Source organism: Gadus chalcogrammus, chromosome 7, assembly GCF_026213295.1.
Source record: "Gadus chalcogrammus isolate NIFS_2021 chromosome 7, NIFS_Gcha_1.0, whole genome shotgun sequence".
NCBI lineage: Eukaryota > Metazoa > Chordata > Actinopteri > Gadiformes > Gadidae > Gadus > Gadus chalcogrammus.
Window position 1 is genome coordinate 15,433,157 of NC_079418.1, and position 15,395 is coordinate 15,448,551.

Below are 15,395 nucleotides of genomic sequence, written 5' to 3' on the forward strand. Positions count from 1 at the left end.
GCACCTTAAGGTCCTTAGTTTATGTATGTGCTATAGGTCTTTATAAGACACTGACACAGACAAGTCCACTGAGGTGCGTTTGGCATCTCATAGTGGAGGAAGAAAGGGTTGACAACTTCAATATCAACTGAAATCCAAGTATTGTATTTACCAATTTAACAAAAACAGCTTACACACATTTTACTGATTCATGTATTGCACCTGAATCATAAGGGAATGATGTTCATCAATGTCTCATCTTGTTCTACCCTAAGTCATCAGCCTAAATGTCGGTATGGCGGGGAACTCCAGGGCCAGTAAGATGTGGGACGATCGTCTACCACCATGACATTGTCCAAGCAAATAGCATGTTGTCGTGTTTCTTCAGAGCTCCAGACTTTCTGCTCCTCAGACAGTGAGGTCAAATATTTTTGTGTAGTTCTACGTTTCAAGGATCCATACCAAACTGTCAGACTGTATGGCGGCATGGCGTTGGCTGGCTCGCCATGGCTTCTTTAATAAAAATGAATAGGATGGATGTTATTTAAGATATTTTTAATAAAGAATGAATGATGACAGACTCAGGATAAGATAAAGACATTATGGGTATTCTGATCCTCGGTTTGGGAGCAGCAGACAATAATCTCGGACAGACACACAGTTTACATGACAAGACAGCTCAACAACAAATGAAAGCTGAGATAATTGTTAAGTTATTGACACATTTAAATTACTACTTATTTTATATTTAATATACAGCAAAAGGAAAAAGATTTGCATATGACAAAGTAACAAAATACATCCACCTTACAAATTTGTCTCACTATTCTCTCTCACTATTTGAGAATAAGACGTAGCCTATTTCAGACACGTATTTGGTCTTGTTTTTGGATAAAGATGCAGATAAAACGTAATATTTTACACGGAAGTAAAATATGAGTGTAAATAGTAGATTCAACCTTTTTTGTATACTAATGATGGCCTAATGGCTGATCCAATGGCTGGGGAAAAAAAACACGTTGCAAAACGGACTTTTTGAAAGATCCATGTAGAAACTATTGCCCTGAAGATGAGAGGGACATTAATACTTATGTAAGACCCTATCCTACCGGTAATTATGCATCGTGTTTTGTAAACATTGATCAACCTTTGCGTCAATTTAAATATGTATGATTTAACATGAATATTAATGAGCCAACGGATGACGAATGGTGCTCATTATAGTACCGGGCCACGCCCCCTCTGCTTCAGCAGGCTAGCTTGTTATGGTGGAGATCCATTTTCGGCGTACTGGCGAAAATGGAAATGCAACAACATGACAGACACTGTGAGTTTATGTCGGGACAGCTTCAACGAGTTGACTATAACAGGATTGATTTTTAATAGGAAAATAGGATGATATATCGTTAAAATGTCTGCTGTTTAGTAGCACAACAGTCAGGACAGCCAGGTTAGCAGATGCTAACAGTAGGAGTCACCCCCCTTTGAACCCTGTTGGGATTTGACGTTATTTATTTAACATTTTATTAAAGCATCGCATCTATAACTTAGCATTAGCTTTACATCTGTCTATCAATTGCTTTAATACGGGACACATAGGACTGTTGGCTAACTATTATGAGGTGCAGGCCTTTAACCATCGTTTGTCTCGCTAGCTGTGGTAGTCTTTGAATGTCCCTCTGATTGAAGAGATCGTTGTCAAGATAGATCGGTTACAATGGCTTGCATATCGGAGCTAAATGCATGATCTATCTGCTTGACAACACTGGTTTATCCGTCGTTCTGTGATCACGGATAGCTTTGTTGGATCAGTCTCATTTGGGTACGAGTGTGTTCGTGCTTGTGTATTACAAGGTGCCCTGTTTTGCAATGTTCAAGGTCTATAAAAAACCTTTTTCTGTCTAGAAGCCTACTCCCGCGTTGCTCCCTGGCAACGTTTCTGCATATTTTGTCCATGTAAACACGCACACACACACACACACACACACACACATACACACACACACACACACACACACACACACACACACACACACACACACACACACACACACACACACACACACACACACACACACACACAGTTGGTTTACAAAGATGCTGCAGCGAGCACCTGTGGGAGTGGATTTATCTCTGTGTGAATGAAGTAGCCCCTATTCATGCTTCCACTGAGTTATAATCCGATGCCTGCGCGAATTTGCATGCAGGTGTCAGTTGTGTCTTGGCTCTCTTATGGACTCCAATGGGGTACCAGCAGAGGCGAGTGCGGCTTAGGCCTAGTGATGCCAATTACGAGTTGAATCAATGCATTATTATAAGTTATAAGTTGTCCTGTTGATCATGACTAGATATAGGCCATGATGGAAACCTCCACCTGAAAAGCTAGTGTAGATGCATCTTTATTAACCATTTTAGTGCCAGGTAAGCTTCTTTCTGTTTTGAAGCATGTCCACATCTTTGTTAGTAGTCATAAGTAACAAATCCAAACGCTAAAATAATGATGTCAGGAATAAAGCAGTGTTTTTACAAATACATCGTGTTTTTACAAACATATCCCTCATTATAAACTAAATTGATTTGCAGACTTCTCACATTGTGCTGTGAATATCTGGGTGGAGGGATGTTACAACTGAAGACCTTAATGCTTGTGGTGGTGCCTGCGATGGATTCTAGCTACAACTAGCAAATCCAGCTTATTCATCAGCCTTAAGAGGTGAGTGGTTGATATTCAATATGATCTGGTGGTTTTAGATAACATGGAAACTGAGATAATTCCAAAATGTCTAGGCTATCACAACCAACTCGATTTTTTTAGGTTCAAGATCTGAACATCTCTGCTAACGAGAATGTTATTTATTTGAATCAATGTGATTGGCCGACATTTTCAGCGATTGACAGTTTGTCTGTTCTTAGATTGCAGTGTAAACATGGCGGAAAGAAAGGGAAAACCTGCCAGTGCAATAAAATCCCTGTCGAAGAGGGAACAGGAGGAGCTCAAGAAGAAGGTGAGAGCCCTGCTGTCATACGAACAGCCTTTAATGTGCTCTGGATGCAAAGCGTCTGCTAGCTGACCGAAATGGTTAAGTCCTCATCCACAGTGTGCTGAATGGGATATGTGTACGTTGATCAGATGTTGCTGCTCTGTTCTAGGAGCAAGAGAAGGCAGCGGAGGTGTTTGAGGAGTTCCTAGCTTCGTTCGAAGGCAGCACCAAGAGCGGGGTGAAGACGTTTGTGCGAGGAGGCATCGTGAATGTAACTAAAGGTGAGGACCCCCGGGATGTCATGGATTATGGATATCCCATCGCTAGCACGTGGGCCTTGGGATTAACACTGCCGGGGTTAGGGCATCGATCCCCGCTGGGGATGCATGTGAATGTGTTAATGCGTGAATGTGATGCTTGTACGCGTTGAGCTTCAAATGGGAATGTTTGCACCCAACTGTATTATTGTAAGACACTTACATAAAAACATATATTTATATCATTGACTGGACAGGTGGAAAAGGCTATCAGTATTGCATTCTTTGCTAGGTCATTTAAATTGTTCAATGGTATTGTTCACAACACCGTTGCCTTCAATTAATTGTTGCATCCCTGCACGTTACACTTAAGCAAAACATATATTTATATCCACAAATTTAAATGGTTACTTTTTTTCCAATCAATCCCAAATATGAAACATTTGTTTGTGAATACATTGCCTGGTACTGTTAGTTTTAAAGTCATTTTTTACTTCATGTTGTCTTTGAAGAAGAGGAAGCAGCAGACGCTTCCAGAAACAAGCTCTATCGACCAGCCGCCAAGTTCAACTCCACACCCCCCCCTGTATCGCTAGCACATTCTCCTGATGCCAAAAAGCCTGTGAGTTATCTCCTCTTCCTGTTGGATTTAGCTCCTTCCTGCCAAAAATAGGTTAGTCCAGCCCGGGATCACGTTTCACTCTAAATGGCTGCCTATTTGATTGGCAGATATTCAAGAAGAAGGTAGAAGGAAAGAAGAGGAGCAACCTCGAACTATTTAAAGAAGAGCTCAAACTGTGAGTCTGCAAAGAATAATTCTTCTGTCTTACACTTTTAATCTTTCAGTATGTGTCTTGGGGCATATAACTTTCAAGAAAAAAAAAGAAGTTTTTTTCTACTTGGTGTCTTTGAGTTTAGTCGTTTATAGAGGACCGAGGTTTTACGCATACTACATAGTCATACATAGACACTAACGCCATAACGTCATGGTAACTGAAAACCTGCAATCCCCATGGTAATTGATTACCTGTCATCGCCATGCTAACTGATAACCTGTCGTTGCAGTAGTAACTGATAACCTGTCGTCACCTTGGTAACTGATGACCTGTCATCGGTGGTCAACAGCATACAGGAAGAGCGGGAGGAGCGGCACAAGAGGAAGAAAAATGACCCCGGAGGAGGAGGAGGAGGCGGAGCCTATGGAGACCTGGACACACCGTTGTCAAGGCGATCAAGTAATAATTATCCTCATGTTACATTAACACATATTCCTTCAATAGCGGAAATATTAAGCCCAACATTAGGTATGAGTATGACAGCTGCACAAATTCTAATAAGGGTTGAAAATGCTACATCAAGTAAAGACTAGCTCTCTATCAATGAATTACATGTGTTTATTCTTAGAGTAAATCAGCCTTTCCCTCACTGCTTGACTCCTGTATGGCTTTCCCAAAACCTACAGGTTTCTATGACGACACTGTGTTGCCCATCACCACCAACCTCTACATCAGCTGCATCAGTCCAAAGGTAACTTCCACAGCAGTGGCATCCTATGCCTTTGACATATCCTCTATCCAGAGCCCCTCAGGGTCGCTGTCCTCCATGTCCTCGTTTTCGGACCAGGGCACGAAAAACGCACCCTTATCGATAAAGTTGTATTGATTGATTTGATTGACAGATGAATGAGGAGATGCTCTGCAAGGAGTTTGGGAAGTACGGGCCCCTGGCCAGTGTGAAGATCATGTGGCCCCGGACGGACGAGGAGCGCTGCCGGACCACCAACAGGGCCTTCGTGGCCTACATGACCCGCCGGGACGCCGAGAGAGCCCTGGCCTCTCTGGACGGTACGGTGGGCGTCTCTGTTTAGAGCCTGGTTCACCAGCTGGTCAGGGGAGGGTTAGGGTTAGGGTTAGGGTCCATCACACTCCATCGTTTAGCTCATGGTGCAAGATAACTTCTAACATCTTACTGCGTAATGCAGGATTTTAACATTAATCAACCATTAATTACCATTAGTTAATGCAGTAATGAGCATTATTATATAGAGTTCGCGTAGGGGTCAGGGCTAACCCTAATACTATTAAATAACGTATCAATTAGAACCTTGATATCAGCACAATTACCGTAGTTAACGCTATAACCACTAGTTAACAAGAACACCGTTAGTAAATGATGACGGGACCAATAGTCCTTTAATGGTTGTTGCTGCATTAACTGATTTTAATTAATACTTCATCATGTACCCTTGGTGTCCGTTGTTTCCCAACACCCCAACAGCTCCATTTGTGTCTCAAGTGTTTGAGGGTAAAAGCAGCGCAGCTCTTAAACAGAGCTTTAAAAAGGGCAGTGCCTGGACAAGCAGACGACGATCCTGTGAACGATTTGGTGTCTCCTGCCCCCCAGGTAAAACGGTGATGGGCTTTGAGATGAAGCTGGGCTGGGGCAAGCCGGCCCGGATCCCTCCCCAGCCGCTCTACACGCCCACGGGGATGAGGTTGGCCCCGCCGCCCCCCTCCGGTCTGCCCTTCAACGCCCAGCCCCGCGACCGCCTCCGCAACGACTTCACCAAGCCCCTGGGCCGCTCCAAGTCTGAGTTCGACAAGGTCTTCATCTCTACGTCTACGTCTGTTTATCTGTCCATCTCCTTGTCTGTCTCTCTGTTATCTGTTTATCTTTCTACCCGTCTGTTGGACAAGGTCTCTTCCTCTATGTCTCTCTATCTCGCCGTGTCTCTCTTCCACAAGGTCTGCGTCTTTGTCTGTTTATCGCTCAATCTCTGTTCCTCGCTCTTGTTCTCTGTCCCTCTCTCATTCTTTGTCTTTCCTGCTATCTTGTTCTCTGTCTCTCCATCTTGCTTCCCCTCTCTCTGCTCACTTGTAGGCAGTCTCTATGTCTCTGTACGTCTGCGTGTCTTTCTCTGTATGCAAATAAATAAACAAATAAATGACAGGATTTGGATGGCGTGATGTATTGATAACCCTTGTCTTGGTTGTTCCCTGTGTTCTGTGTATCCTGCAGTGTACTGCTGTTCTCACTCTGCTTCTCTTTACCGTATGATTTGACCACCAACAGACTCTGTCCGAAGCTGTTGTCAAGGTGGTCATCCCCACCGAAAGGTATGGATGTACAGTCACTACCGTTACTACCTCAATCACCACAATCCGCACCATCACCAACACTACTATCGCCACTATCGCCACCACCCTATTCACCACGTCCTCCATCAGCACTCCAAACTTCCCCACCCTAACTTCCCCCCTCCCAACACAGCAACAAGTGTGTTCCTAATCTGATGGGACGCCTGGTCTGACCTCTGACCCCACTAACCTCCCCCCTACAGGATCCTGCTGGTGCTCATCCACAGGATGGTAGAGTTTGTTGTGAGGGAGGGGCCCATGTTTGAAGCCATCATCATGAGCAAGGAGAAGAACAACCCAGACTTCAGGTGAGGACGTCACCTCGTCTCCACTTCAACTGACTTTGTGAAGGGGAAACGCACCTTCCTACTGTAATAACTTCCTTGTTCCTCTGGCTGGTGACAGGTTCCTGTTTGACAACAAAAGCCAGGACCATGTGTACTACCGCTGGAGACTCTTCTGCATCCTCCAGGTTGAGCGCCCTCCTGTCACGCACACTCACTTTGGAATCTGGGACATATTGAACTTTTGGATCCACAATCCATTTCCAGATTATCCTGACATTTTGCTAAATCGTGGATGTTTTAAGATGTGCCTGACTGTTCAGTATCAGTAACATTATGTGAAATATTATTATTTTCGATGAAATCGTAAAAGCTAGGTTTTTGCCATGAATAAGCATCGACTAAATAGTAATGTTTTTGATGGATAGCTAACCACTCAACAATGTAGCGGGTTACTAGTTACACGTTAGTTGGTTGGTTGCTTGGTTCGTTTTTTGGTGGAAAAAGGTTGGTGAGTCCGTTAGTTTGTTGGGCTACTAACTAATATTCCCCCGGTTATGGTGGGTGAACTAACCAGCGACGCTGTTCCCCGCGCTGCGGCAGGGCGAGTCGCTGAGCGAGTGGCGGACCAGAGAGTTCCGGATGTTCCAGGGCGGGTCGATATGGCGTCCGCCGGCCCTGAACGCATACAGCAGCCGGGACACGGCCCGGGCCGGCTACGACCCCGGGACCCCCCAAGAGGAGGAGGAGGAGGAGGGCAAGAAGGGGCAGCTGAAAGCCGAGTGAGTTTGCGGTTTGTTTTGTTTTCCACGGAGAGGGACTAAGGTTAATCCCTGTGGAAGCACGTGAACTTTGACCCCTTGGAAGATGCAAGGTTTCCCAGAAGAGAAAAGGTTTCATTTCCAACCAGTGCATTTTTCCTTCGGAATTCCTTCAAATGCAAAAAAAAATTGAATTATCGCTGATAGAAAGTTTCAATGTCACCAAAAAGTGGGGCAGGTTGGCAAAAAGATAATAGCACCAAACCAACCAAGGCTTCCTCCTGGTCCCCCTGCCCCAGACACCGGCGGCGCCTGGAGGGGCTGCTGCGGGAGCTGGGCCCGCGGCGGGGCGAGGTGGCCGAGGCCATGGCCTTCTGTGTGGAGCGCGCCGAGGCGGCCGAGGAGGTGGTGCTGCTCATCAGCGAGTCGCTGTCCATGCTGCACACGCCGCTGCAGAAGAAGGTACGCACGCACGCAATGACGCATACATGAGCACATAACACACACACACACACCCACACACACGTTTTAATGTTGTGGTTGCACGCTTGGGGAACTACTTTTGTGTTTAGAAGCATTGAGGGGACTAAAATAATAATGGCAGGGGTAAAAAACATTAACATACAGCATGGACTGTATGCTAGGATAGCTAGCTATGTTATCATCCGGCTGGATCAGACCAAATGCAGTACAATGCTCTTAACCACTGTAGACCACAGTAGTTTATGGCAACAAAAAGGTTAATTGCAAGCTAAGCCAACCATGTTTGAAAATGGGAAGCCCAACTGTGACAATCATAAACTAATGTTCTAAATAAACATTTGGATATATCCAGGCTTAGTCACTTCCTTCCTTTTCCCCTGGCAAAACCGGCCTGTTCCAAATATAATAGAAATCACCCTACAGGCTGTTTACTAAAGAGTTGAGGAAGGTCTCATTTCTTTAAAGGGACAAATAAAACCAGTTATTACACAGCTCCTCTCAATGCCATGGAACGCTCCGTTCACTTGCATGGGCCTGTCACAACTTCCGGCTGTGAATTTGTTTGATAATTCACCGTTGCTAAGTATAATTGACCACTGTCAAGGAAAGTGGATTTTTTGCCATCTATCGTATCACTCCGCAAGAACCCCAGCGTACTCGGTTTCTAAGCGACATCGACATTCTAAGCAACGTCTTTGTCTGACAATTTCTCTGCTGATCAACACTACGAATGCTGGTAACAAAATAAACTGTAAAAAGACACACCGTTTGAGGTAATCTTTTCGTTTTGGCAAGTAGCCGTGTAATAAGTGGGATAATGTATAGAACGTCACTGGTCAGTATCGAAAATAAGCCCCTTCAGGGAGAAGCAAGACACGTCCGCTTTGCGTCGGTGTCCTTTTCGCCTTATGTTCCCGATAATGACCGGCGTTCTATACATTATCCCTTACTTAATCTATTGGCAATTTAAAACAATGTATTTATGTACAGATTGTACAGATTGTTCGATCCCAAGTGAAATCATTCTTATTAGAATAAAGTGTGTCTGATCTTTTATTCTGTCTTTCTGCCCCAAAGATCTCGAGGCTATATCTTGTGTCGGACATCTTGTACAACTCGTGTGCCAAAGTGGCCGGTGCATCTTACTTCCGTAAATAGTAAGAAAGCCTTCCCCGCGCACCAGCCACTTAGCAGGATATTTACGGTACGATCTGGGCCCTTTTGTCATCGTTATTGCTCTAAGGGTGTCTGTGTCTCTGCAGCTTTGAATCAAAGCTGCTCCAGATATTCGGGGACCTCCACGCTGCATACAAGAACATCCAAGGCCGACTGCAAGCCGAACAGTTCAAGGTAAGGGGCTGGACACCGGCAGGGTTAGGGGTTTGATTCCCACTGGGCCAACCCATGCTCAGATATATAGACACTTGAGTGAGACTGTAGAGGAGTTTTCCCCTGATGGCATATATTGATGGTGCAGGACATTGCAGTCTCGGGTGTTTGACTCATAGCCGAGAGGTTCTGGATTTGAATCCCAAAGTCAACAGTCATTGCAATTATATTTTAATGTAACTTTAAGTTGCTTCAGTTAAAATCAAAAAGTGCAATAGAAGTTTTATTTTCAGGCAGGCTCTACACACTAATGCATCGCTATCGAGGGGCGACTGTAGCTCAGGGGGTAGAGCTGGTTGACTGGTACCTGGAAGGTCGCTAGTTCGATCCCCTGCTCCTCCTAGCAGGGGGATCCGAGTGTTAAGGTGACCCCGAGCAAGACCCTTAACCCTGACCGCTCCTGACGAGCTGGCTGTCGCCCTGTGTGGTTGGCTCCGCCGGCGGTGTGCCAATGTGTGTGAATGGTTGTAAGTCGCTTTGGACAAAAGCGCCAGCAATATCCACAAAATGTAAACTTAAACGCTGTCCCCTCAGCAAAAGGTGATGGGGTGTTTCCGAGCGTGGGAGGACTGGGCGATCTACCCTGAGGCCTACCTCCTCCACCTCCAGAACGTCTTCCTGGGCTTCACCAAGGCAGCGGAGGAGACGGCCGACAAGGCAGAGGTGAGCCCTGACGATCTATATGAGGGGTGACCTCCGATCTTCCATAGAAAGATTGGAGGTCTTTAGTAGTGGACTCGTTCTGCAGGGAGCATTGTGTGTGAACTCTTTTTCTTTTTAAGAACACAAACTGTGTCTTCAGCATAACACTTGGTGGTATGGCTGGTGAGCATTATTTTCAGTCAGTGCGCTGTGGTACATTGTCGCTGTTCTAAATGCTCCCTGATTTGTTCTATACACTGAAATGCAATGATTTGCATCCGTCTTTAAAGTTAGTAATCCGTTAAACACTTCTACATTCTCTTTATCGATGGGGGCTTTGTCCTGATAGGATATGAGTACCGTGCGTAATCAGACAAGTAGGAGCTCTCCGTTGCCACAGAGACCAGCCACGCTTTGATGGATATTATTATAGTACATTAGGCTATAGTAGCCTATAATTTCTGTCAAATTGAAATCAGATTTTTGCATGTTATATTGTGAAAAATTCTCAATCACTCACCTAGCCTGGCTATAACCAGACCAAGCTCCATCGTAGATTGCACGTTGGTCTGGGGAAGCTGCCGTCCTTTTCTTCAGCACAAGAGGCGTGATCAACGGGCCTAGTTCAACTGACTCAGTACGCAATTGGCTGCTGGCCGTCGCTTCCCTGCCGTCATTGTGTTTAACAAGCTAATAGCGCGCCAGGGGGAAAAGCCAGCTTGGTGATTGGCTCCCGCAAAAACGTATCGGAAGCAGAAAGAAATGTATTGCTTCCGGCGGTTTGAGTTCGCCCTGCAGAAGGGTCTCCCGACCCTTCTGCAGGGCGAACTCAAACCGCCGGCAGAATGGGCGGGGCTACCCAGTCTATCAGTCTCCCTCTCCTTCACCCACTCACATGGCCTGTCTCCGGGCCGCAGGGCTCTCCTCCAGACCTGGACGGGGCCCCTCTGGAGGGCCCGTTGTTGGACGGCGAGGTGCTGGACGAGCTGGACGGGGCCCCCCTGGTCTGGGACCCCCTGGACGGGGTCCCCGTGGACGACATCGACGGGGTCCCGCTTGGGGTCGTCCCCGCTACCGCTGCCGCCGCCGCCGCCGCCGCCATGGACGACATCGACGGGATGCCGCGTAGGTACCCTCTTCCTGGGATCAACACAATATGAGCGTTTGTGTGACGAGTATGAACAGTTGAATCAACCGGACCGATTTCATCAGTGCTAATCGATACTAATTCCATCATAACAACCAGTTCCTCAATGACCTTAATGTTCTCAAGTCACTCCATGCTGCTTTTGGATACGTTTGTCTGCTGAATCAGAGTCAACACCAATCTGCAGTGCTAAATGACGCAATAGCAAAGCATCGAAGCCCGTTCTAAGAAGTGACTTTTTATTCCATAGTGGACGATGGCAGTGGTCCTTTCCCTGGGGTTGCCAGGTCCAAATGGGAGCAGAGGAGTCTCTCAGAGGAGTTCCAGCAAGGTAGTGTGGACCACCCCCCCTCCGACACATCAGCGCCAACCGCCAACTGACCCCCACAGAACCCTGGTCATGTCCAGTGTTGCCGTCTTTGACCAGATGAGATGTTGTGCTTTTCCTTTTAGTCAAGACAGAGTCTAAATGGGATGCAGTGGTGGGGCCCGCCGGGGACGAAGAGGACCTGGCTGTGAGGTGAGGCTCTGGTGAACCGGTCCCCTTCAGTGGCTGCTGAGAGACATCCATTATATCGCGAACAAGACTTGAACTAGATCTAGAGGGTGCGGTCTCTGAGATTAGCCCGCTAACATGCAAAAAATCGGATAGTAGTAATCAATAGTTAAAGCAGGTAATCGAGCTAACTGATGGCTCAGCTGACCCCCTGACACTTGCATACGTGCTGGTCCGTGCTAGCATGGGTTAGCTTGCGAATGGGCTAGCATGCTAACACATACTGTATGAGGAGACGGCGACAGGAAACAGTGCATGCTACCTGGGAGTCCCACCACCAACAGCGCTCTCTTTCTCCCGGGCTGCAGGTCCAGCCGCCTGGAGAAAGGCGGCCACTCGGAGAGCGAGTCCAGCGACGGCTCGAGTCCGTCTAAATACGACAGCGCCGACTTCGAGAACTCCCTGAGAACCTTCCAGATGTCTGAGGGGAAGAGGAAAAGGCTGAGGGAAATCGAGGCAAGAAGTCAATTTAGCATTTTGTAGAGAGTAATGAATAGATAAGATGTTAAGCCGTTAATCTGAGCTAAGCCGGTAGCTCAGTGTTCTCCAACCTGCGGGTCGGGAACCCACTTTGGGTTGTCTGAAATTCATATTGGGCATGGGAGGTCACGCACTTGAAAGCTATACCGATTACACAATTACATGTTTTTGATTGAAAAACGGACAAGACCAATATAAAAGGATTTTTATATATTTTTTAATCAAATGCTGCGAATACCATCAGAATCACAAAGATATAGTTGAAAGGTGAACTGCATCCAAAAAAGGAATTCACCCCACCGGAGGAAAGCTAAACGTAGCGAAGTGCTTTAAGAGGGTCAGAGTCACGTGTGTCCATCGCCCTGACCCCGGCGGTGTGCTCCGGTGCAGGTGAAGGTCATGAGGGTGCAGGACGAGCTGGAGTCGGGCCAGCGCTCCCGGAGGTCGGGGATGAGCCTCCAGCAGCAGGTGGGACACTACAGGAGGAAGCTGCTGCAGAAGGTGAGGCGCTGACATCACATCCTGTCAACCTTACAGGATCTGGTGTTCTGATTAGCATGTTTCACTTTTTTTGTGGTTTAGGAGACGCTTTTATCGAAGGTGTTAGGGTTAGTTTTTTTTATATAATTGAAATTTATGAACAATTGCTTTATTTCACAATAATGACCTACTCACTGCAACACTAGCCTGCATAAAACATGACAGTTAACTAAAATCAATAATGAGACAAAATATAACAAACAAGGGTAGCGGCGGTCCGCCATACAAATAAGAAAAAAACACTGAATGCCGTGCTGGACCAGTCAGAAACAAGTATTCAACAAATCCTTGTAACAAGGAACCCCGTTGTAATCCTGAGGCCTTTGTTTCAGGAGTTTGACAACGAGGAGGAGCAGAGTGAGTCCTCGTCCTCTTCCAAGTCCAACCGGCCGCGGGAGGAGAGGAGAGACAAGGAGAAGAGCAAGAGGAGCGACCACCGCGGAGGGAGGGGGAGGAGCTCGGACTCAGACGACGCAGCTCAGACACACAGAAGTGTCTCTCCTTCCAGGCAAGCCTTTGAAATGATGTATATAGTCATTCTGTTACCTTGAGTTCTGTCTTATTTGCTATGCTGTGGTACTGCTGATTTCATGCCTAAAGGGCACCTGTTGTACCACCTTGTCTGATGTGGATTAGCAGTTGCAATTGGACTTTTGAGGACTCAGACATCCAAACTTGTGGCGTATCAGAGTGTGTACACGTCACCGTTAAAGAAAAGCCCCACGCTCAGCAGCTCACAACGCAGCGACGTCATTGGTGGTTACCTTTCTGTCCGAGAACCATTCAATAGAGGAGCTTCAATTTAGCAGGGCGGGAGTTTTCTTAAACTGTTCCCTTGATTATTCATTTCAAATGTGCCTGATGTCCCCAGAGGGAGATCTCCGCGGCGGGCCAAGCTGTCCAGATCTCCATCCGCAGACCGGCGGGCGAGGAGATCCAAGTCCCGATCGCCCCACCGCTCTCACAAAAAGAGCAAGAAGAGCAAACGCTAATGTCTACCCCCGCCCCCCCTCCTCCTCGACCTTTGACCTGGTCCTTCCTCTATGGGCCGGTGTGCCCCGCTGACTGCCTGCCCCCCCCCCCCTTCCCCCACTTTCACCTTCTGCCCTTCAAGTTCTCAACGGAAGAGCACACTTTTGTAAGGAGGAGATCGAACACTGCGATGAAGTTATAAATATTGTTTTTGTTTTCGTTTTTTTAAAGTGGATTCCGGAATGTCTCTGCCCGTCTGTGAGGTTTAAGAAAATAAAAATCACCATTGGCAATGAGTTTGCATGCTGCGTCCTGATTGGTTTACAAGTGGATGGTATTCAGCATCATGGACATGTATACTTAGAAGCTCCGTTGGCATTAGGGTCTCACGCCAACGTTGCCGCCATATTGGAGAGGTCAAGACTGGCCTGTTAACAGATTAAAGCATTTGATGGCGATGCAGTGTTTCTGGATAGAAAGCACTATGGTTTAGTCGTTTTTAGATTCGTTAAAATCCTTTTATCCACATATATCATACACCCTGGAATATAAATAACTCATTGGAATCAGTTAATAAATGACTGTCAGTGCTTTTAACAAGAAACACTGCAGCTACTCCAACATGGCAGCCAATATATATAATGACGTGACGAAGCAATTGGCAAAAACTGCTGTTTATCCATGTCAATGTGCACGGAGGGCTTAATAAGCTTTAACTGTTAATTTCCCATGACACATCGATTACCGGCAGGATCATTATCCTGAACCTAACCAAAAACTGATCAGTTCAATCTCTAACCAGCGTGCCTTTAGGCCCACCAACAATGTTTGATAGTCATTTAGCTCACATTTCTACCCAGTGAGTTAGTGAATTCAGATCTCGTCGAGGAGCAGGTAGGGGTTAGCGCCTCTGGCTCATGGATGGAAAGGTTAGTGGCAGAGTGTGCAATAATTGACATCCCAGTCAATCGCAGCACAATTTGTTACTGTGAGCCGAGTTAACAGTCCCCGGTAAATAAGAACAGGACCAGGAAAAAACGACTTGAATAAATATGGACTTCTTGATGAATTTGACAAAGCAATTTTGAAAAAATGACAGAAAAAGGACATTCCTCAGGTAAACCCAGGACATGTGGTTGGCTGATAGTCCAACATCATCTCCATTTCACAATTCCTCCGCTGTGGGGGAATATGAGAAATCAAAGCGCAGAAATAAGTGTTTTACAATAAAATCTTTATTTAATTTTTGATAGAGGAAAGTAGAGCAGGTCCTGATTTTCTATTTAAAAAAGCGGACAGTATGTGCAAATGTAAATAAATTACCATATAGTGAAATGTGCTTTAATTCAAAGAAAGGCATCAAAACACTTGAGATACCGAGCCCTAGTCATTAGTAACCGCAAAATACAAGTTTACCTTCTCTTCTCCCGCCAGTTAAACTGGCTCGGGGACCCAATAAACCAACCGACCAAAATCTTAAAACATTTGTTTTGCAGGCACAATACGATCTTGTAAATAATAACAATAATACAGTTAAAGTGACCAACCGTTCCAGATAAGACAACTTAACACAATATCTCTTCCACAAAGACATTAAGATCTGTACTTTAAATACTTAAGTGCCGGCCTGGGGCTGTGTGTGCGGTGGGGGGGGGGGGGTTCCTGGTGTCTACCGGTCAGAGTGCCCCGTGGTCTGCTTTGAAAAGCTGCTGCACCCAGTTAGCCATCGCGGCGGGCTTAAAGCAATGCAACTAGAAGAAACACACTGAAAACCTATGGCTGTATGC

The 15,395-nt window shown here is 46.1% G+C and overlaps 1 protein-coding gene across 1 annotated transcript; it reads left to right on the top strand.

The window, feature by feature from the left end:
- Positions 1–1,219: 1,219 nt before the first annotated feature.
- zgc:163098 (uncharacterized protein LOC100037380 homolog) lies at positions 1,220–14,072 on the top strand. Its single transcript, XM_056594074.1, has 25 exons — positions 1,220–1,306; positions 2,563–2,692; positions 2,893–2,984; positions 3,130–3,241; positions 3,730–3,839; positions 3,947–4,014; positions 4,343–4,452; positions 4,680–4,744; positions 4,896–5,061; positions 5,621–5,820; positions 6,290–6,333; positions 6,558–6,662; positions 6,760–6,826; positions 7,242–7,420; positions 7,699–7,861; positions 8,960–9,039; positions 9,145–9,232; positions 9,806–9,934; positions 10,831–11,038; positions 11,311–11,391; positions 11,514–11,580; positions 11,925–12,072; positions 12,487–12,597; positions 12,969–13,144; positions 13,508–14,072. The coding sequence occupies exons 3-25, from the start codon at positions 2,907–2,909 to the stop codon at positions 13,626–13,628; spliced, it is 2,676 nt and encodes an 891-aa protein (XP_056450049.1). The 5' UTR covers positions 1,220–1,306; positions 2,563–2,692; positions 2,893–2,906; the 3' UTR covers positions 13,629–14,072.
- Positions 14,073–15,395: the final 1,323 nt, after the last annotated feature.